The 21,072-nt window shown below is 52.5% G+C and overlaps 6 protein-coding genes across 6 annotated transcripts; 5 read left to right on the top strand and 1 right to left on the bottom strand.

The window, feature by feature from the left end:
* Nucleotides 1–972: 972 nt before the first annotated feature.
* Nucleotides 973–2,662, top strand: SAPIO_CDS8168 (uncharacterized protein; the record flags this gene model as incomplete). The annotated part of the gene is made up of 2 exons (XM_016789862.1): nt 973–1,863; nt 2,000–2,662. The coding sequence occupies 2 exons, from the start codon at nt 973–975 to the stop codon at nt 2,660–2,662; spliced, it is 1,554 nt and encodes a 517-aa protein (XP_016640125.1).
* An 849-nt stretch (nt 2,663–3,511) lies between these two features.
* SAPIO_CDS8167 (uncharacterized protein) lies at nt 3,512–5,880 on the top strand (the record flags this gene model as incomplete). The annotated part of the gene is made up of 2 exons (XM_016789861.1): nt 3,512–4,842; nt 4,908–5,880. 2 exons carry the CDS (start codon nt 3,512–3,514, stop codon nt 5,878–5,880), a joined length of 2,304 nt encoding a protein of 767 aa, XP_016640124.1.
* Nucleotides 5,881–7,393: 1,513 nt separating this feature from the next.
* SAPIO_CDS8166 (DlpA domain-containing protein) lies at nt 7,394–8,226 on the bottom strand (the record flags this gene model as incomplete). The annotated part of the gene is made up of 2 exons (XM_016789860.1): nt 7,394–7,669; nt 7,798–8,226. 2 exons carry the CDS (start codon nt 8,224–8,226, stop codon nt 7,394–7,396), a joined length of 705 nt encoding a protein of 234 aa, XP_016640123.1.
* A 5,855-nt stretch (nt 8,227–14,081) lies between these two features.
* On the top strand, nt 14,082–14,982 carry SAPIO_CDS8165 (uncharacterized protein; the record flags this gene model as incomplete). The annotated part of the gene is made up of 2 exons (XM_016789859.1): nt 14,082–14,258; nt 14,464–14,982. The coding sequence occupies 2 exons, from the start codon at nt 14,082–14,084 to the stop codon at nt 14,980–14,982; spliced, it is 696 nt and encodes a 231-aa protein (XP_016640122.1).
* A 1,119-nt stretch (nt 14,983–16,101) lies between these two features.
* SAPIO_CDS8164 (uncharacterized protein) lies at nt 16,102–17,070 on the top strand (the record flags this gene model as incomplete). The annotated part of the gene is made up of 4 exons (XM_016789858.1): nt 16,102–16,194; nt 16,403–16,511; nt 16,721–16,837; nt 17,006–17,070. The coding sequence occupies 4 exons, from the start codon at nt 16,102–16,104 to the stop codon at nt 17,068–17,070; spliced, it is 384 nt and encodes a 127-aa protein (XP_016640121.1).
* A 2,151-nt stretch (nt 17,071–19,221) lies between these two features.
* On the top strand, nt 19,222–20,868 carry SAPIO_CDS8163 (Major Facilitator Superfamily protein; the record flags this gene model as incomplete). The annotated part of the gene is made up of 3 exons (XM_016789857.1): nt 19,222–19,470; nt 19,561–20,034; nt 20,113–20,868. The coding sequence occupies 3 exons, from the start codon at nt 19,222–19,224 to the stop codon at nt 20,866–20,868; spliced, it is 1,479 nt and encodes a 492-aa protein (XP_016640120.1).
* Between the last annotated feature and the right edge of the window lie 204 nt (nt 20,869–21,072).

Genomic DNA, 21,072 nt, shown 5'->3' with positions numbered 1-21,072 from the left:
TTTGACAAACCGCAAGTCAGAATCAAGGTGAATGCCAAGTCTCCACTAAACCCCACGAAAGGTATTTGTGTATGGTTTAGTGCATAGAGGAACATCCCAACGTGTCCCAATGGCTGATGCATTGAGGATCAGTCCAGATGAAAATGCCCGATGCTTGAGAGACCAGGGTCTGCTTGACTCGCATGCCCATGTCCACTTGTGTTTCGTAGCAATTCGAAAAGGCTGCTTATACGTTGGCAGTTGGCAGTCTTTGATACTCGGCCCATATTTTGGGAAGATCTACGGTTGGGCACACCAAGCACCCATGGGTTAGGTGGAATAAGCCCCATGAGATTATCGTAGAAACCCAGGTATCACCTTCGTTGTGTCGCGGTGTAGCGTTCTAGGAGCTAATTATGGCTCCGATATTGAGTTCCGCCGAAGCCGTGGGGCAGTCTCTCAGATTGGATTGATGTGCTCAAAGGAATTTTTGAGTTCGGCAGTAGTATTGTAACCAAACGACCTGGGACCTTGCACATCTTGAAGAGCAGTCAGGGATATCCTGCTGAGATTGGTCTTGTGCGGTATAGATGTTCAAATGGACAGCAGACCTTGGGCCTTCCCTTCCCAGTAACAGAGCTTCAAGTTGCGGCCTCTAGTCCGACGAGCTTACTTCGTACAGGCCCACCTCGTGGCACTCAAGAGGAGCTCTTCAATATCCCGGCGGTGACCGAGCCCTCTGTGTGTTTTTCAGCGTAGACTATGCCAAGAACTTCTCTAGTGCTCTCTCAAGAGCTAATAAGAATGGCCGGATTGTAATACCAGGCTGAAGCCAGAACGTCCATTCTCGAGGGACAAAGAAAGGAATGAATTCCTTAAAAAACCAAAAATCGTTTTGGAATGAAGAACATTCCGTTGCCATGCGGTCAGGTCTGAAGATATATGGCGGCACGTCTATATCTTAGTGCCTTGTGCCCATTGTCCTTCATCCAGATGAGAAGGCTCAACCAGGTATTACGAGATTATATCTTCGGCATCCCCAACCAGGCCTTTCCTAGAAAGATGGAGACTCTGAATCCAGTGCAAAAAGACCCGAACGAAGAGTTCCGGCTCATCAAGCGCATCCAAGATGAAGTCTGGCTCGCTGAGAGATTGTCCGACAAGGAGCCCTTCATCGCCCGTCGCCTCGAAGAGTTCGACCCGCTCCACGAGGCCATGAGGAATGATGAGGATATCGGAGAAGGACGCCACGACGACCTCCGCGGGCTCACCAACCTGCTCTCCTTGTGCGGCTTTGACCGTGCCTTGGCACAGCTTCTAAACCACGAGAACATCCTCTCCCTCGCCGGCGTCATCAACCAGAGAGACACGAAAGCCAGCGACGGCTCGAACAAGGTCCGCCACATCTGGCTCGTATGGGATTACTGCGACGGCGGCAGCCTCATGGAGCTCTTCCTCGACGGGCTCGTTGAGCAGGAGTACAGCACGGTTCATTACATGCCCGAGTCGTTGTGTTGGCATGTCCTGAGATCCGTCATGAGGGCACTCACCTGGCTCCACACCGGCCGTCGACTCTTCTGTGCTAGTTCCGATCCAGCCAAGCAGGAACTTCGTCTCGTTGACAGAGATTGGTATCCGATTCTGCACGGGGCCGTGAGGCCGGAGAATATTTTCTTCCAGCTTCCGAGAGGTCTCGAGGCTTACGGGGCGTGCAAGCTAGGCAACTTTAGCAAATGTTTTGTCTCGGGTAAACAGAGCACCGACACAAGCTTGGAGCCTGATGTGGACCTGGCCTTTACGGGGTTGGCCGCTACGTTGCGGGACGGGAAGATGGCCAACTTTGACAGTCTCCATACATACTACGGCGATGAAAATCCAACCCAGGTGAGTTGAGAACAGAAAGGAGGGGACGCAAGCTCTGTTTCGTCTCACTTTGCCGTGACGCCCCCATCCCTTTGGGGCTTCCCTCTACCTCTCTTAACTTGTTGACTCACTAACAAGAAGCTCCCACTCCAAAAAGAACTTGTATACCGTAGACGAAGAGCTCTGGGATCTCGGCTCCATCGTCTACCGCATGATGGCCGGCCATGAGCCCCCACCGTATAGAGGCTGCAGTGCCTGCAAATACAAGCACAGCCATGTCCACGTATGCAGCAAATCCTACTCAAGCTGCATCGAAGTTGAGAGGGGTTGCCGCTGCGAGTACGGCGGCTGCAAACACTTCCGCAGAGGTCTGTGTAAGCACGTTGATGATAATCTCACGTGCGCCGATTGCACTGGCAACCTGCCTGGGAAGAAATGCCGGACCGAGTCGATTAGAATCCAGGAGATTCTATGGGGCAAACAGTACTCTAAGTACCTCATCACATCTGTCCTCATGCTTCTTCAGCCATACCGAAAGGACCGCCAGTTTCTGAGTCCTGGGTGGACGCCTAGGATCTTGAGCGATATTGAGAACCAGTATGAGTTGTGGTTGGCGAAGACGAGAGACGGCCAGGAGTTTTACGGCATTGACGATGATCTTTTGGACCGTTGTCGTGCTCAAGCACAGGACGATGAGGACAATGAGGACGACGAGGATGGTGAGGAGGGTGAGGAGGATGAGGAGGATGGGGAGAATGGGGAAACCGCAAACGCAACGGGCAGAACCCGGGTCATATTCCCTGATGATTTCCTTTATTAATGGCTGGTTTTAGACTTGACTCTCTCCCGGAACTTGGGGAATGCATCTGCTGGGTGGAGTGAAGTGTAAACGTGTTAAGATGCCATTGACGGGCCGCTTTATCAAGTTATGGATTCCACGAAAAGACTCCTAGGCATTATGAGGTCATTTTTTTTTATTTCGCCCAGGTTCATGGCGCACTTCGTAGATGTTTTGACGAGGAAACTGTGTGGCATAATTGCGGTGAGCGGTATTCTTAAATCGTGATGCACATCGCTGGAGGCGTTGTCGAGGTACGCCACTGGGTTGCCCTGGCGTCGTTGGAGGTATCGCGAGAGGATGCTGCATTCCTCGTACTTTTTACCCATGCCGGGCCAGCAGACACATGTTTCTGCCTGTAATATCCGTGGATTCGAGATTGGGGCGATGACGCTGCATATGTAGCCCGCATTAGTGAAGTGGTGAAGCGGACGCTCTGGGAAGTGGGCAGCTCCGTTACCCCAGGCAACACTCCATGTCAATTTACCCTCACCGTTGCACCTTCCTCTCACCAATTGCTCCACAGCTCTTCATCAACGACCACGACAACGACGCTCGTTTTTCCTTTTTTTTCACCGGGAAACAGGAACGGCTCAATCCATAATTAATATTCGCATCTGTCAAGCTTGAAGTTGGCTTCGACTGTTGCGGATCTCCCCTTTCTTTTCTCTTCGCATCACCCCATATTATTCCTTATTGTTCGTTTTAATTGTTCTGTTATTATTCTCTTCACTTGGCCCCTTCGTGTCTCCGCTTCCTCCGGCCATTGAATCGGCCTTTCTCCTCGGGCCTTGCACCTTTAACGATCGCCATTATTCCAATGGTGATACGATGAAGTCTCTCATCCAGAGACGAACGGATCAAAACGCATTGAGCGAGATACAACGAAATCAGCAGGACCAAGTTTCCTACCGAATGGCACCTATGCCTCGCGATGGCTACCTCCCCCAGCAACAACACGCAAAGGAGGACCCTCGAGGCCGATCTCCGACCAAGAATGCATTCACTACGCTGACCCGGAAGGCGATGGCCAATGGGGGCAAGTCGAGGGAGGTCTCGCCCACGAAGCCCAAAAAGATCAAGTCTGGCACAAACCTCGCCGATCTACTTACGAGACCCAAGTCTATACGGAATTTACACAAGCTCATCATCGACGAGGATTCCCGCCAGACTAAGGACAAGGAGAACAGGTCCCCTGCGGAACATAACAGAGCCCAAAACTCGTTCGTGCCTACGCCCATATACTCCCAATTTTGCCGGGATTCGGCGACGGGAACACCGGGAGGTACGCACGGGTCTCAGCACTCCAGTGATACTGAGAAGAAACCAAGGCCCAGGTCCTTCCATCCGCACTACATGCCCAGTAATGGCTCGTCGGACCACATCGCAGGAACAGCCTCTCCGACCAAGACTTCGGGACAGACTTCGTCTTGGGAGAGGTCACCCACGAAGGGCCCCCGATCCAGGCTTCAAACGGCTTTCGGCCACTCCCGATCCAAGTCTTCGGATGCCGCCTCAGCAGAGCCGTATATCAACCCCAAGGATATCGACTCGCACCTCGAAGCAATGCTGAATAGAAGGAACATCCCCGAAAACCAGAGGTACAAGATGAGGAATCTTAACGACACGATCAAGATGGAGTTTATCCGCCAGGACTGGGCTGAGATGCAGGCTTCCAGAGTCGACAGTGCCAAGTCGAATGGGCCCAGGACGAGCCCGGAGGCACCATCTCCAACTGCTACCGGACTCGATCAGGAGGAAGCCAAGCCCAAGCGAAACCGCGGAAAGAGCTTCACGTTAGCTCGCGGCAACAAGAATTCAGGCTCGTCGGGAAAGAAGTCGAGGGTGGAGGGAACCCTTGGCCGTCATTTCCGAACCAAGTCTACCGAGAGCATTAGCAGCAGTGATCGACCGCTATCTGGTATTTCTACTTCGTCTGGGAGCGGTATCCTTTCTAAGATCAAGCTCGGACAGGGCCCTGGAGATTTCGTCTCCTACCTTAGAAAGGTCACTAAGCCCGAGTTAGTCGAGGTTGGCAAGTTGCACAAACTGCGGCTTCTCTTGAGAAACGAGACCGTTACCTGGACCGAAGACTTCATCCAGCAAGGCGGAATGAAGGAAATTGTCGATCTCCTGACCAGGATCATGGAAGTTGAGTGGAGGTACGTTAAATTATTCTGGAGCGTAGGTGAATCCTGATGATCGGGCTCTCTAACGTATTTTATAGGGAGGAGCACGAGGATGCCCTTCTTCACGAGACCTTGCTCTGTCTCAAGGCCTTGTGCACCACGGCGTTGGCGCTTCAGTACTTGCATTCCATTCAGGCTTCGCTATTCCCGAAGCTGCTCCATATGCTCTTCGATCCCGAGAAGAAAGGTCCGAGCGAGTTTACAACCCGGAACATCATCATTTCGATCCTCTTCACGTACATCGAGTCGGCGTCGGGACATGAGAGGATCTCCCGTGCTAAAACCGTCCTTGCGCATCTCCACGATCCGGAACCCCCCGAGGAAGAGCGACCCGTTCCGTTTGTGCTGGAAATGCGACGTGACCGCCCCTATCGTGTTTGGTGCAAAGAAGTCACCAACGTAACCAAAGAAGTTTTCTGGATATTCCTCCACCACCTCAACATTATCGCCCTCAACAAGCCCGACGAAGCCTCGGCCGTCCCCAACAAGCTCGACAACGATGACCTCGCCTACATCAGCCGTCACTTCCCCCAAGAACGGCCCCCCGTCCCTGCAGCTCCCTACGTCGGCGGAGTCGAGTGGGACGCCACCAACTACCTCGCCTCCCACCTCGACCTGATGAACGCCATCATCGCCTGCACGCCCACCGCAACCGCCCGCAACGCCCTCCGCGCCGAGCTGCGCATCTCAGGCTGGGAGCGCTGCCTTGGCGGCAGCCTGCGCCTCTGCAAGGAGAAGTTCTACGGCGCCGTGCATGACGGCCTCAGGACCTGGGTCGCAGCCGCTGCCGAGGATGGCTGGGACGTAAGGGACGTGCGCTACGGGCCGCCCGCCGAGGCCCCGCGGAGCCCCGTCAAGGGGGTTGCCGGGGGTGGTGCTGGTGGCATGAAGAAGAAGATTGAACCGCCTCCGAAAATCGAGATGCCTAAGCTCGACTTTGGGCTTGACGCTGGCTCGGGCCGCGTGGCGCCTGCTGCGAGTCGGGAGGGGGGTTTGTCGTGGCTGGACTAGGAGCAATCGATTTTTCTGGTTGCTGGGGAGTCCTGTTGAATGAGGCGAGAGTGAGCCAAGTTCCGTTTTTTTTTTCTTTGATGCGTGGCGCCAACACTGGCATGAAAAGGACTGCATTTGCATCATGGTTACACAGGACGGGCAAACGTTTTTTTCTCACCTTTTCACCTTTTTGTTTTCCCTTTTATTTTCCCTTCATGAGAATGTCAACATCTAAAATGGGGTGATTGATGAGCGGAGAGGAGGAGGACATGCATAACACCTCACACAGATCAAGCCGGGAAGCCATGCAACATCGGCAACAGAGTGGGATCGAATGCATTTTGTTCTGGGGTAAGGGGGGGAGTGAGACGAAGAGGAAAAGTAAATCGAGCAGGTCGAAGCGTGGCCTACGGTGACAAGTAAGTGTTTGGCTGCGCAAATCGGCCAAACTCTGCTTCTCTCATACGCGCTTTTTCCCTCGTCCCTTCCGCAGGCTGGAGAGTTTCGTTTTCTTTTTTTCCCCTGTCTCTTTTGTTTTTCTTCTTAACATTGGTCTAGGCGTAGGGTCATGGGTTCTCCGGTTGTTTTGTCTTAATTTTTCCTGTTACTTTTCTTTTTTCTTTTGTCTTCTCTCCCTTTTCCGTTGTGCATCTTCATCTTTTTTTTTTTTTTTTTTTTTTTTTTTTTTTCACTTCTTTTCGAGGATTCTCCACCGTGCTTCGTCTACGTTTAGTTTCCCTCCTTTCCCCAGCCTTCGTCCTTTCTGCCGAAGGAGTGGGACTGGCAAAGGCGGAAATAAGGGGAGACTATGCGCGGAATCAAGACAAGGCAAGAAGGAAGAGGGAGCCAGAAAAAACAAGAGAAGGATGGAGGACCGGGTGGCGGAAACCCAACCTGCTTCCTACCCTGTCCCTTTCCCCTCTTCTCCAAGCTGACACCCACCCTCCCTTGATCTAGGTGGCGTTGACCAAACTGCTACCATTTTTTCTTCTTTTGGGGGGTTAAATTATGAATAGTCTCATGCGTATGAAGGTAGCATGTCTTAATGAATTGATGACAACACTGGAAAACTTAAGATCAAAAATTGAAGAGAAATCTGTCCAAGATGTGTTGGGAGGGGAGGCATAAGCAAAGACCCTTCCCCCCCTCCGACAACATGCATAGATTCAAACCTATCTGGTTTCTGGCTCTGAGTAACGGAGGGTCAGTCTAGTGACTATCAACCAAGGCAGCCCAGGCCCATGCAAGAGTCGATGGGGCAAAAGAAGAAGAGGGGCATGGTGGAGGCACAGAGGAATGCTTTTAGGCCCTAGATACGCATTGTGGCGCCTCAGTAAGACCCTTGCTCTGTTCTCGCATCTCATTGTTCAGTTCGTACGGAGAGTGCTTCGAGATATGCCCTCGTGGTTGCGCCGGTACCGAATCAACTCTCGAGTATTGCCCATCCATGGTAACTGCCGATCACTCTCTTCCCAGAAGGCTCGGCGTAACCCCCACCCGCCGTGAAGAGGTGCTTCCCGATGAGTGCTAGCTAGAGCTTGCCCCGGTGTGTCTTAAACGCTTCATGCACTGACATGCCACTAGCAACGGCCTCCTTCACCCTATCGTCGGCGGCAGTAAGCTTGGGCAGCAGGTCGACGACATCGCCGACCTTACCCTGTGGGATAACCACAACGCCGTTGGCGGGGTCGCAGAATACAAGGTCACCAGGGTTGATAATAGTACCGTCTACCTCGAGAGGTACCTGTACTGCCCATGGGACACTCCCAGCCCCAGCTCCCACCGTCGACCGTCCTCTGGCCCATATCTGTAAACTCTCTTTAGTGATGAGGAGGGAGATGAAGCTTGCGGGGGGGTGTTGAATGAGTCTTGGTATGCGACTATCATAAACCCAACCCAAATAGGGCTTTAGCAGAAGTAGAGACAGCAACCTACCGGCAAACCAGTACTCCTTAGCTCTTCAAGATCTCTAATCCTTCCAATGGTCACAATGCCCTTTGCGCCACGCACTTTCATGCGAAGCGCCATGATGCCGCCGCATACAGCATTCCTCTGGCCATCGGGCTGCTTCAGGATCACAATTGTACCAGGTTCGGTAATGTCAGACCAGTTGGTATCGGAAGGAACGTTCTTGGGCGGGTTTTCCAACGTTACGCCCTTGGGAGCAAACAACACAGTCGACGCCGGAGCAATAGTTACGGTGGCGTCGGTTGCCTCTGGTTGGCTGTAAGGATCGACGTCGGCAAGAAACCCGGCACCAGGCACCTTCAGGCGAAGCAGCGCATCCGAAATGTCACAGGCCGTATACTGCCTCAGGATGCTCACCGAGTCCTGCGAGGATTCGGCTGCCTTGGTATGCACCATTGTGAAGAAGGATGACCAACAGGAATTGGGGGTGTGCGGAAACCAAAAGGGAGGAGCCCTAGTGTGTGAAGTAATGCCAGGGGCCTTTTGAGAGAGCCGTGAAGGGATTAAGGACGGGTGAAGGGAGCAAATAGCAGTCGTGCGGGTCCCCACTGCGGGAGCTACCGATTCCTTGGTGAAGGAGCGTGTTCGGTCACACAAGGGCCGTCGGTAACAGTTGTCAACCTGCGAGAAGTGACTGAATTGGATGGGATGCTAGCTCGTGTGCGTGATACAGTGTCGTGAGTCGTACTCAGACACTATCACGATGGATCTTATTTCGGTCCAATGTTGACTCGGCGGCAACGTTCCCGTTACCCGAGGTTCAGCACAAACGTTATCGGGCCAGGTGTCGACGTGGGCGTCGGTCTCATGCTTTTGCTTGGCAGCACTTGTGGTGAAGCGTGTCGTTAGCAACCATGGTGCGCTGGAATGCACTGGCCAATCGGTCAAACATTGCCGAAAATCGGAGTCGCCAGTTTCGAAGGGCGGAGTTGTCAGCAGCGACTAAACTGATGGTGAATGAATGGCTTCGGAAGAGACGCAGTGATGCAGTTGGAGCCGCAGCTGTTCTTTGTCAGTTGCGTGGAGCTATTCCACTTCGGGGATGAGGTATTGTCCGCTGGAATGGTGGCTGCAGACTTGGACTCTGTCGACCGGGTTGAATATCTTTTTTTTCCAGGGGTTGTGGTGCTCAGCGGTACATGCAGTGACGTACTATTATATACGCCAAGACCTCAAGCAAGGACAAATGACCAGGGGTTCATGGAGATGGCGCCGGTGTACGAAGGAGTGACGGTGCGATGAAGAAGGCGTCAGAATTGGTGGGCAATCAAGGCGGGTGACTGGTTGCTGACCGGCTTGGAACCTCCCCTACATCGCCCCCAAGACCCAGACCATATAAAATTGTCCGAATGCGCGGAAATTACTTCGTAATATTGATCAATTCCCACTCTGTGATACAAGGCAGTTTATAAATATCAATGATGGTATGAAGAGGGTTACGAGCCGCTATGGCATGGGGGTTGCACAGGATATATACGATGCCACCATGGTCATTGGATGAAGCTGCGCTACTGACTGATAATAGTGGTTCTAGTGTTCCTGCCATTGTCTCTGCCACTCGTTAGATCCCGGGCTAGTCGGGGGCCGGGGATGGAAGGAACGACAGAGCCAATGACCAATGAGTAAGGCGCACTTGCAAATTGAATTGCGCATTAGTCTCTTATATTATCTCGTGGTGTAAGCAAGACTAGCCTCATATGCTGGAAGGAGGAACAGCTGCGAACCTGGAGGGCGGAGAGAGCCTTCCTTTTCTATCTCTGCTTACACATTGCGATTTTACATGGGGGTTGAAGGGGTGAACGTAACTCCTGTCCGAGAATTGAGTACTATGACGCTGGATATTTGGGGGGGACCGGCACCTTGACCAGCTGTACCCCAGTACCACCTGATATTATGAGAGCCACCTTCCCCGTATGACAAGAAATGAGGGCGGGCGGAGGCGGGGGTAACAGAAGAACAACATGATAGGGACAGGGCAAGGCAAGAACCCCCAGAACCACAGTCTGTGTAGGGCAGGAACCTCACCCATGTTTCTGGGAATACATCATGAATGCCAGTGACAAGCCGAGTCGAGACTAGCACTGCTTAACATCACTTCCTGCCCTTGAAGTAGAGTAAGTCGGAGGTAAGACCTACATAGGCGGTGGATGTCGAGGAAATGGGGTTCGGAACCATTTTCTGACCAAGCAAAGAAGCAAAAAAGGCAGTCGATGTCAAGCCTACACGTATGATTGAGGTGGGTCTCATTGAGTTGGGGACGGGATGCATCGTCTATGAAGTATGAAGTATAGGGCATACCGTCATTTATATTACCATTTCTCCGACGTTTGGATGGAGTGACCCGGCCGTAAGGGATCTGGGCAGTGAAGGGTCAAGGACGTGACCGAGCCCGCCTGTTCCTAGGCAGATACGGATTGGTTCGAGGACATCGGGATATACCCGCTAACTTGGCTCGGGTTCACACTATGTTATGTATGTCCCGTACAGTAGTGCACGCTAGCTCATGGAACTCGCATGTGCAGCGAGGTCCTTCACCCCTCTCTCTGCTACGATTATGTTGTAAGTGGCTTCTGGATGCAAGCTCGACGATCCCGGACCCAATCCCTGACCGGTGAGAAACGGCTGTTCCCTGTTTCAAGTCGCCGGGGGGAGAAAACTAGGGCAAAATACCTGATATAAACGATCTTTTCGGACAAGTCGGGTGTGATGGTTTGAAGGCGGTCAAGACTAGCGTCGCCCACAATAACACCTTCCATGGCGAGGTGTGGTGAGATTTACCCAGTGATGCTTGCCCAAGCCCTTGTTCTTTATCCCTGTCACGAATAGGAGCCACCAGATGGCTTGACCGAGCCGTGACTTCTAATCTAGGTGCTGGAGATGTACGGAGTAAGTCAACGGGTGGAAGGATAATCTAGAAAGGCGTCAGAATTATTGAAGAATGTCTTGGGCCCTTCCTCCTCCGGGGGTTCATGGCCGGCAAGTTGATTTGTTCAGACTGAAGTCGGGGAGTATCATTGAGAGGAGGCCCGAGTAGCACGTCCTAGCAGAGTCACTCAATGCATCTTATACTGCACCTATTGTGCGTTTACACCGAAGGCTGAGGATGATATATATTGAATCGAAGGCAGGCAAAGCCTTTCCGCTGCTCTAGGGACCCCTCCGTGTTGTTTGCTCGCGTGTCACTGGGCTGACCCCACACCGCCCTTCACCAAGCAACGCTTCTTCCAGAGCATGGGGTGGTTCCAAGTCAGGTCTTCCGAAGTGATATACACTTACAGTAACATGCAAAGGAGGAAGTATTTAGCGAGAGCCACATCAGAGGCGTGCCCATTATCCTCGAGAAGGGGGGGGGAGGGGGTCCAAGATCCCACATTGTTCTCCGCTTCGCTGGCTGCAACCCTAGGGACACATGATGATGCCGATGATGCAGGATATCGCCAAGTTGACAACTCGGAGGAGATCGAAGCCGTTTCGAGGAGGGGTAGTGCTAGCGAAGTGTGGGATGAAAAGAGGCTTTTGATTTCCTCCCACGCCGGGCGACGATCCTGACCGCGGCAGGCATACGCACTGACCAACGCTTTCGTTCACGATGATTCGCGCTTTGGCTACCAGCGACGCGGGTTGGTGAAAGCGGAGCGCGTTGGCATGAAAATACTGGAGTCCCGTGCAGTAAAGTTGCTCCTCGTGGTTTATGGACCAGGGATTGGCATGGGAACCCTGATGAAGCTCGGTCCTTGAGGTGGGGGAGAACAGGTGAACAGAGCTTCGAACTTGGCCTTGCGACGATGGTCGGCCTCTGCGGGCCCGACCGCCTCGGTCAATCAACTGGCCCTCCAGGATGAGGGAATGGGACAAGCCTGTGGTCGTGACCGCGGTAGAGGAGCCAGATGATTTGAGGCCATACCTGGAGCTGATTTATACTCGGGTCCGTGCTTGGGGAGATAGCCTCTCATGATGGCCTACGACCTTTCCGCAACAATAGGATGTTATTACCCTTAAAAGAGACCTTTTCTTGGTACAAAGGTACACTAATATTCTACGAAGCCCTGCCCAATGAGAGTTTAAGTCCGTTAGCGCTCGGAATTAAGTCCATGGTGACCACCTCCTCTGAAGACAGATCTGCCCGTATCTGATCGCCGACAAAAAGCACTTGTGAGGGGCAAAAAGTGCTGCCCATTTCTCTCCGGAGGAGCGACATGTAGTGGGGTAAATCACCTCGCATCAGGGCTATCAAGGGATCTCTGCAAAGGCTAAGAGTTAAATGATGGATGAGAAGCGAACCACGGCAAGTGGGTAGAGAGATGTGATTTAGCGAAGCACCAAGTATGATGGAGGAAGTAAAACCGATTCTTCTGTCAGACGCTCCGGAGTGAATTCTCACTCAGTTGCGACTACCTGGCTATGAAGGCTCAGTCGAAGAGTAGAGACAGCTCCTTCGTCCCTAGTTAGGCTAGCCAACCGAAAAAAGGATGACATTCCTATGCTGCATCGTCTGGTTATCGATCTAACACCACCTGTGGCTAAACCATATCCATCATTCTTTTTCTCCTTCCTCTCGGATCAATGATGTTGGCTGGTCCAGACCTGCTGTGCCATTGGATACCATTCCAGAGGTACACTTCACTTAGCTTAGAATCACATGTGCCGGCCCAAACAACTTGGGAGGTTGCAGTGCCCCTCGTCAGCATTTTGACGGATCAATTTATAGACCAAGTACGCGTAAGTGAGGTACCGAATGTAGTACAAATCCCGTGAGGGAATTGGAAGGTATGAGTGGAGTCGAGCAATGAAGTCGTGACTTCCCGTTGCTAGCAAGCGGTCTTGGTCTTGGCCTTGGTCTTTGGATTACATACTTCGTACTTCGTACCCTACTTCGTCCTGCCACCAGGCACCCTCAATGCTCCAGCCAGGAGTTTCGACCAAGACGCTACCAACACACCAAGACACACCACCACACGTAATGCGCGTTGCCCCCAAATTTCCCTTTTTAAGCTGGGCCAAATTCGTAAGGAAAATCGCTACCTTCAACTGCATTTCTAACACCCTCAAATCTCACCTCACCCTTTGTCCCCAAATTTGTCCAAACCAGCATCAACCTTGCCCACCCTTTTGCCGCCTCGCATCCGGTCCTTCTGGCCTACACTAGCTGGAGACATTGATCAACGTGAACACATCAGATCAATCCCGTCCCCCACTTTCCTCGCAGCCCAGCTTGGAGGTGTCAACTCTACGCTTCACAACACTACTGCCTGTCGGCTCTAGTTCCACTAGTTGCTGGCGTTCCCGTAATCCGCTGTACCTTGTACTTTCTCTAGCCGCAACCAGGGCCGAAAGATACCAGACACCTTTTGGGTCAAGGCCTCGTTTCTATTGCCCACTTTCTAAGCCACGCCCACATCAGACACCCCCTTCCTTTCCTCTGGGTTTCTTCGCTCGCTTTGAGCAGCCACTTTCCTGGTCCATACATTGTATTCGTGCAGATACTGGGCTGCTTGACAGACGCCTCAAACACCTCACGCACAAAGACGCCTAGGCTCGTCCACGTTCCCTTGTTCGTTCTTCTGCCTCCGTCCCTCGCTTTTCGACTCGACTCACCACATTCCCGGTCGTCCACTCCGCATACTCGCCTACCGCCGACCAAGCAGGTAGCTAAACACCCCAGCAGCCTTTTCCGAGAGAAGCGCTCCTTCTGCTGCCTTTCCGTCCTGGACGACCCAGGCTCTTGACCCCACCCCACACCAAAGACTTACCAGATCTCCCAAAAGCTCTGCAGGTCGTGCCGCGAAGGGCAAAGACTTGGTGGCTTTTGGAAAGCAAAAATAAAAAAATAAATAAAAAAGAGGCTAGGTTCTATAATCGCCATTCAGCGCTTACCGGCCTTCGAAAATGTCGATAAAGTAAGTTAGATCCATTCTTCCTCTCTTCCTCTCTCTCAATCTCTTTCACTCAAGCCTCTCTGCATTCTTCATCTCTCATCGTGCCCGTCCTCCCACACCGGCCAACTATTAGCTTCCCTCTCCCCATTCCTACTTCAAGCATCATATTTGCCTTTCTCCTCGCTTGCATCCCGCTGCTGCATTACCTCCCTTTTCTTCTTCTTGCCCTACTGGCCCACCCCCTTATGTGACGCTATCTGTATGATAGCTGTGCACTTATTCTGTACCAAACCCTTCTCGGTCTCTAGTAGTCTTTAGACTCTCCCTTTTATTCCTAGCCTTGCGAACAACCTCACTTCCTTCCCTCCTTTCGTCATGACGGACCAGTATCTCCAGGAGCAGCATACATATGCTATTGCCCGAAATGCCCATTCAGATGTTGCGGCCGTGAACCCCGAACCTGATGAGAGGACCAGTTGGGTGATGTTATCGCGAACTGGGGAGATTGTCAGACTGCCCCATGAGCACATACTGCATACTACGGGCTCCAGGGTGAGCATCGACCTTTCAGTCCCGAAATCTCTTCAATCGCGGACACCGACACCATTTTCTTTGAAAAGCGACAACGGAACCGCCTATATAACGAACCAAAGGGTAAGATGACACTACCGCCAGTTCCATGCCGGCACATAATACGTGTGCTCGCATCGACAGCTTTCCGTCGAGATCCTTTCTAAGCTTTGTGTACACCGGATAGATAATCTATTTACCTTCCAAGCCTACGGAAGAATTCAAGTCCTTTGCCGCACCAATACTGAACTTTGAGGATTCCCACATCTCATCGCCGTGGTTTGGATCCTGGTATTGGTTCGCCGTCGTCACGCCGGTTTCTCAAGGGGGCATCCCGCCGGACATTGTGCGGGTTGAGGTAAAGTTAACGTTCAAGGACGGTGGGCACAATGAGTTCAGGGACAAATTTGAAGAGCTGAAGGAGAGGCTTCATCACGTCAGGGACATCGAGAGGGAAACGGGCCAGAGCATCAGAATACCTGACGAGCCCCTGCCAGCGTACGAGGCACCACTCAACGCACCCAGTTCCTCTACGAGTCGCCTTGCCGCCCCGCAACCCGTCCCAGCCCGATCCGATAGCTCTGCGAGTAGAGGCCGTGCGCCGGATGAGCCACCGCCGGGTTATGAGGAAGCTCAAGCGCAAACCATCAGTATGAGACTCGAAGATCACATTCGGGACGCTGTGGAGAGAGGTAGTGATGACTAGACGGCGGTTCCTTGACGCTGAACGAGCTCATGCTGAACGAACTCATGCTGAACGAACTCATGCTGAACGAACTCATGGCCTTTTTTGTTGATTTGAAATGAGAGGGGCTGGAATGAGATGGGTTGGACGCCATGATACCACGATTTCCTTAGGTTTAAACGTATTGGCCTAAGGTTTATTGCATTTGTCCGCGCTACCGGAGTCATTTTTGTCATTTCCCCCCTCCTGAACCTCTATATATATAAGTGGTTCAGTGAACGAAATTAATCTGCCGATGTTTGACGAAGGGGCTGCCGGCCAATATTCCTCTCCAAATCCTCTCCAAAGGTGGCTGCAGGGCAAGCCTGGAGTGTCCACAGCTAGACCGAACTTTCGGTATCTAGTATCTAATGCGGTGCAGTTCCCCGCCAGCCTACCTCAGTACCAGTACGGAGCCTTAGAGATAGATAGAGTTCCCGTGGAACTGGACCTCGAGGCCCAACCTGCACCCTTTGGGCCTTTTAGTGATCTCATATACGTGTGAGCTAGGCTCGGAGACGAAGAAATAGGTCCAGCAAAAGATGGTAGGGTGCTCGATTCATGGTAGTGGTTGCCGCGGTTCAATAAATTAAAAACCGAGAATAACTTTTCAAAGGCAAAGGCAATGCCAATGCGGCAAAAACTCGAGAGTAGCTACGCTCATTCTCTGTTGTTGGGATGATGTCGTCGTCCCAAGACCATGTGAACATCCCTGAAGTACATCATTGATTGTACCTGTAGAAATTCAGCGCACTGGTCCCGTTTTGGAGGATAAGAAGCCTATACTCATGCCAAGAGAAAACACGTGACTTAAAGCCAAGAATTAGCCAATCAGAACAAGTCAATTTCCTAGCCAGATTTTCGCCTGAGGATAGCAACCGAGCTCTTCCGAACTGGCTCACACGTCCTAAATTTTCCCTTGAGGGACCCCCTTCGGAATAGAGTCGAATATCACCTCATCTGGACCGAACAAATTGCCAAACCGTCCACACCCACACCCCGTCCTTTCGTTCCTCCCGCCCCTTTCCGCTTTTTGCCAATCTGCTATTGGGAAAGCACGCCTTTTTCCCCTTCGCGCCGAGTAGATCAATCGAATTCGCCATGGGTATTTGGGATACTATCACGGAGCTCGTCGACGCGGCTATGCCGTGGAGCGAGGCTGAGGCCGAGGCCCCTGCTGAGCCCCAGACTCAGGTGAGGATTGTTATTTAGGAGTCTTTACGGGATAGGAGAGGGGATGCATTGGGGCCAATTCGGCCAATTGAGTCGCCAATTGGTCGTCATGAGCAGACACCGGGCCTTCGGGCTCCTGTGGGGGGATGGCCTTTCTTGCGGGAATATGGACTTCGGACATGCATGTAGAACTTCCATGCACTAACACACTTGTGTTCCACTCTTATAGGACGAGGCCGTCGAGGATACCAAGGTAGAAGACGAAGAGGAGGAAGAGGAAGAAGAAGAGGAGGAGGAGGAGGAGGAGCCCGTCGACCCTAAGGAAGAGCTTGAGAACGGTGCGTCACCCTATCCATCATACCAAACGATTTCGACGATCCGAGCCCGGCCTACAGCGGACGCGCAGCGTGGTGGTGTCGAACGGTTCATTCGGAGGAACCTCAAAGAACGATGAATGCGCGAAATAGGCCTGGGCGCTTCGGGATTGGCGGACAATGAGCCTACATGTACACCATTGGACCATCCCGGCTAACGGAAGCTTTCACAGAGTGCAAGGAGTCTGCTGCTTGCGCGCCCGCTAAGCACCACTTCGATGAGTGTGTCGAGCGAGTCACTGCCGCCATCGATGCTGATGGCAAGGCCAACGAGGACTGCGTTGAGGAGTGTACGTTCTAAGCCCCCGGTGCCCCGATATTTATTTCACTGGGAAGGAGGGAGGGAAAGAAGATGTTCCCCCACTTCCTTACCCATCCCACGAGAAGAATGCGACTTGTTGGATTTTTGATGCAATAAGCTAGTTTGATGTTTGGTATTAACATTGAGCGTCACTTAGTCTTCCACCTCGCCCACTGCGCCAGCGAATGTGCCGCCCCCAAGCTCTGGGCGAAGCTCAAGTAAACGAATCCGTCCGATTGCGGATATTCGATTGGTTCTACGCGAGTCTAATTCCGCCTTCCCTCCCATACGGCGGGATTCTGCTCTAGACCATCGAAATTCAGTGGAGGGGGGATTAGTATCTCAAAACGACCAAAGTTGGAGGGCGTTCACCAAACCGGCGAGGGCTGAGAAACGAAAGACGGCCGCTACTTTGGATTGCCGTTGGTAATGGTCCGTTTTCTTTTATATGATATGGTGTATAGACCTGGCGGGGGGAGAATGTGCGGCAATGTAGTTTTGGTCATGTATCATAAGAACCTGATTCGACAACAATAGATTTCACTCCATTGCATTTTGTGTGTTAGGGGCGGTTTAAGAGCAGCAAGTCTTGAGCAGGAGTGAGTCGATGAAATGAGAGGTCGGTTATTGAGGAGTTCATGGGAGAAAGATGGCCGGGACAACCACGTTCTTTCTCAAACATCTCAAGGTATTGACCAGTCAAAGACGTGACTTTGCTTTGTAGGAGTAGACAGCCAATAGGGAAGACCATCTCTCCGGAATTGATTTCTCAGATGGAGTTGAATGTGGTGGCGATATTGGAGAGCCAGGGGACATGGATAAGGTTGGAAGCAAGGGAGAGCTCCCGCGTTTTGTGTTGGCTGAAGAGATGTATGGGTTCCCTGGTCTGGGCCCGGGGCTGAACAGCTTTTTTAATTATTGTAACATCAGATTCTCGTCTCGTTGTTTGACCCTGGTGGAGTCTTCTCGAGAGATTTATGCTTCCCGGTTTTATCAATTCCTCTCGCTTGTCGTTGAAGGGGCACAGTTCGAAACAAACAGTCCTCAAGAGCGGAAACAACTCCCGCTGCATCATCACAAGCATCAATCGCAAGCAAGAGATGCCTCGGCATCTCCTCCGCATCTCCTGCACCCTCGGACGCCGTCCGTATCCAGAGCTGTAAACGAAACTGCAACACACCCTCTTCCCTCGCACCTACTTGTCTAGGAAAACCACCTGAGGATCAATCCCTCCTCTCCTCCCATCTCAGCTTTTCGCGGGGAGGAAAGCGGGATTAAAAATATCGTCTCTGGGGTAGTACAGCAGGGATTGAACTGTTTTCCAAGCCTTAGTATTGGTGCCCTGTTACGTTTTGTGCAGGTTGTACTCCATATGGCTGGCTGGATGTTTGATCATTTTACCTGGATAAGACCGATGTGTTGTGCATTGAAATCGGCGATTTTCTATAGATCGATTAGAGTTCTTACTTGTACTTCTTATGTCTTGATATTTCACTGATAAAATCCGAGGAAGTAGCGCCCAGCATCACCAACTATCACCACGACTAATGAATGTGTCTGTCGTTCTGGACACAGATGCACTAGACCCAGACCCCTCCCAAGCTGGACGGCGTCGAAATTGAACGCCGGCACAAGCCCCCCTTCCCGATTCCTCCATTCACAGGGCTCAAACTAACTTCATTTTGTCTCACAGTGACATTCCCTTCCCTCCCCGGTCAAGCCAACTTGCAACAATCAACAGTAACTGGGCACGCACTCTCTCTTGACCCCCCCTGCTCTGCTGGGGTGGGATCAAACCACCACGCCTGTGACCACCCCCAAGATAGACCCAGCCAAGATCTGGGCTGGTGACTCGTGAATTTGTCGGTCGCCAGTCTCGATAATGCCGCTGTTTCTGGTTCACCTCATTTCCAATCTTTCCTGGGGGAACAGCCGGCTTGCAAATTCCCCCCTCTTCCCTCGAGCACACCCCCCGTTGCATCGACCATTGGGGTTACTCTCGTAGTGGATTCTTTTCTGCGGGAGGATTCTCTGGTGAGGTGGGAGAGAGTGTGGGAATTGATTGATGTTTGAAACGATATCTCCCATTTCTTTTTCCGTGCTGCTTTTCCCTCTTTCTCAGTTCATTGATTGTTCCTCGCGATACGGCGCATTTCCTCTCGACTCGAGTGATTTCATGTGCGAGGCAAAACATAATCGTCCGCTCCTGTCCTGACATATCGACTCGACTCGAACGACAAGGTTCGCGTATTCTGCGTATTCCGCGAAGCATGCGCCAACTCGAGCTCGAAACCCACTCTTCCTCATAATCGATAGTCGCCATATAGTTACCATACCTTTCACCGGCGAATATCAACCGCTACAAAATATATCATGACCCGACCATCGGACTCTATAGAAGGGAACCGCGTGCTGTGCGTAACACCGACCTCCACCGCTGACACCGAACCCTCAGACAAGAAGATGGGCGGCGAAGAACATGAACTCTCCGGCCGCGACGGCGCGACGATACAAATGACCGAGGAAGGAATTGGGGGCGAGATAAGGACATACCGCACGTATAAGAGGAGGTGGTTCGGGTTGGCGCAATTAATGTTACTGAACATTGTCGTCAGCTGGGATGTAAGTCAGACCTACTTCCCACCTCACTCTACACTCAGGAACAATCTCTTCAACAAGAAAACGAGGACTAACATCAGCACTAAACCACAGTGGCTCACCTTCGCTCCCGTCGCCGAATCCGCCGCAACATATTACAACGTCTCCCAAACAGCCATAAACTGGCTCTCCACAGCCTTCATGCTCGCCTTCCCCGTTATCGCCCCCCTCACCATCAAGATCCTCCACCTCGGCCCCCGCCCCTCCATCATGGCCTCCGCCGCCCTCGTCCTCGCCGGCAACTGGATCCGCTACGCCGGCTCCTACAAGGTCGAGCCCTCGGGCGGCATCTTCGGCGTCGTCATGTTCGGCCAGATCCTCACGGGGCTGGCGCAGCCGTTCGTACTCGCCGCGCCCACTAGGTACTCGGACATGTGGTTCACGACGAGGGGGAGGGTGGCGGCTACGGCGGCGACGAGCTTGGCGAATCCTCTGGGGGCGGCGCTGGGGCAGTTGATTGTGCCGGAGTTGGTGAAGGGGGGGAAGAGTGAGCAGGTGTCGAAGATGGTGCTCTACGTTGCCATAATCGTAAGTGAGGAGAAAAGAAAATTGGCATAATCCCAGTGGAGGAAGGGAGTCATGCCTTCTCAAGCTAACAACGTACAGTCCTCCGTCGCTAGTATCCCTTCCTTCTTCATCCCCGCAGCGCCCCCAACCCCCGTTGCCCCCTCCTCCGAACACCCCCGTCCCTCCTTCCGCGCCTCCCTCCGCGACATCTCCCGCTCCCTCGAACTCTGGCTCGTCCTTCTAGTCTACTGGTTCTACGTCGGCCTCTTCAACAACATCTCCACGCTCCTCGTGCAAATGATGAAACCTTACGGCTTCTCCGAAGACGAGGCGGGAATAGGCGGCGCTATCCTCATCCTCGTAGGCCTCGTTGCCTCCGCCATCGTGTCCCCCATCCTCGACCGCACCAAGTCCTTCGTCCTCGCCATCAAGCTGCTCATCCCCGTCAACGGCATCGCGTACCTCGTCTTTATCTGGATGCCCCGTACTCGCGAGATCGCGGGGCCTTATGTCATCCTCGCCCTTATCGGCGCCACGGGCTTCTCTCTCGTCCCTTGCGCGCTCGAACTCCTTACCGAGCTGAGTTACCCCGTTAGTCCTGAGGTTACGTCCACCATTGCTTGGTCTGGCGGACAGCTTCTCGGTGCTGTTTTCATCATCGTGTGCGGTGCCCTCGCGGACGGGAAGGACGCCGATCCGCCTGAGAATTTGGATCGCGCGCTTATTTTCCAGGCTGTTATGGCGTTGGTGGCCGTTCCGGCGCCGCTTCTTTTGGGACTCTTTGGGCGGAAGGAGAAGATTCGTTTGAGGAGGGTAAAGTCTGATGAGAGGGGTCTAAGAATCGTGACGACTTGAGGTGTCCTTTTATCTTCCCTTCAGGTCTTTTTTCTTTTTTTATTGGACTTTGAGGAGTTGTCCTTGTGTGTTCTCGTATTATCTCCTGTCCTTTTGTATGTGGTAGATCTATGGATCCTTATACATACGGCTAGCCGATTGAGGAGACGGAAATCTAATAATGAGAGTTTTCCCCTTCTTCTCACACCCACCCTTTGGATCTGG

Source organism: Scedosporium apiospermum (assembly GCF_000732125.1).
Source record: "Scedosporium apiospermum strain IHEM 14462 chromosome Unknown SEQ_SAPIO_0121, whole genome shotgun sequence".
Lineage (NCBI taxonomy): Eukaryota > Fungi > Ascomycota > Sordariomycetes > Microascales > Microascaceae > Scedosporium > Scedosporium apiospermum.
Note: the sequence above shows the minus strand (reverse complement) of the source record. Positions and strands in the feature narration are given on the sequence as shown.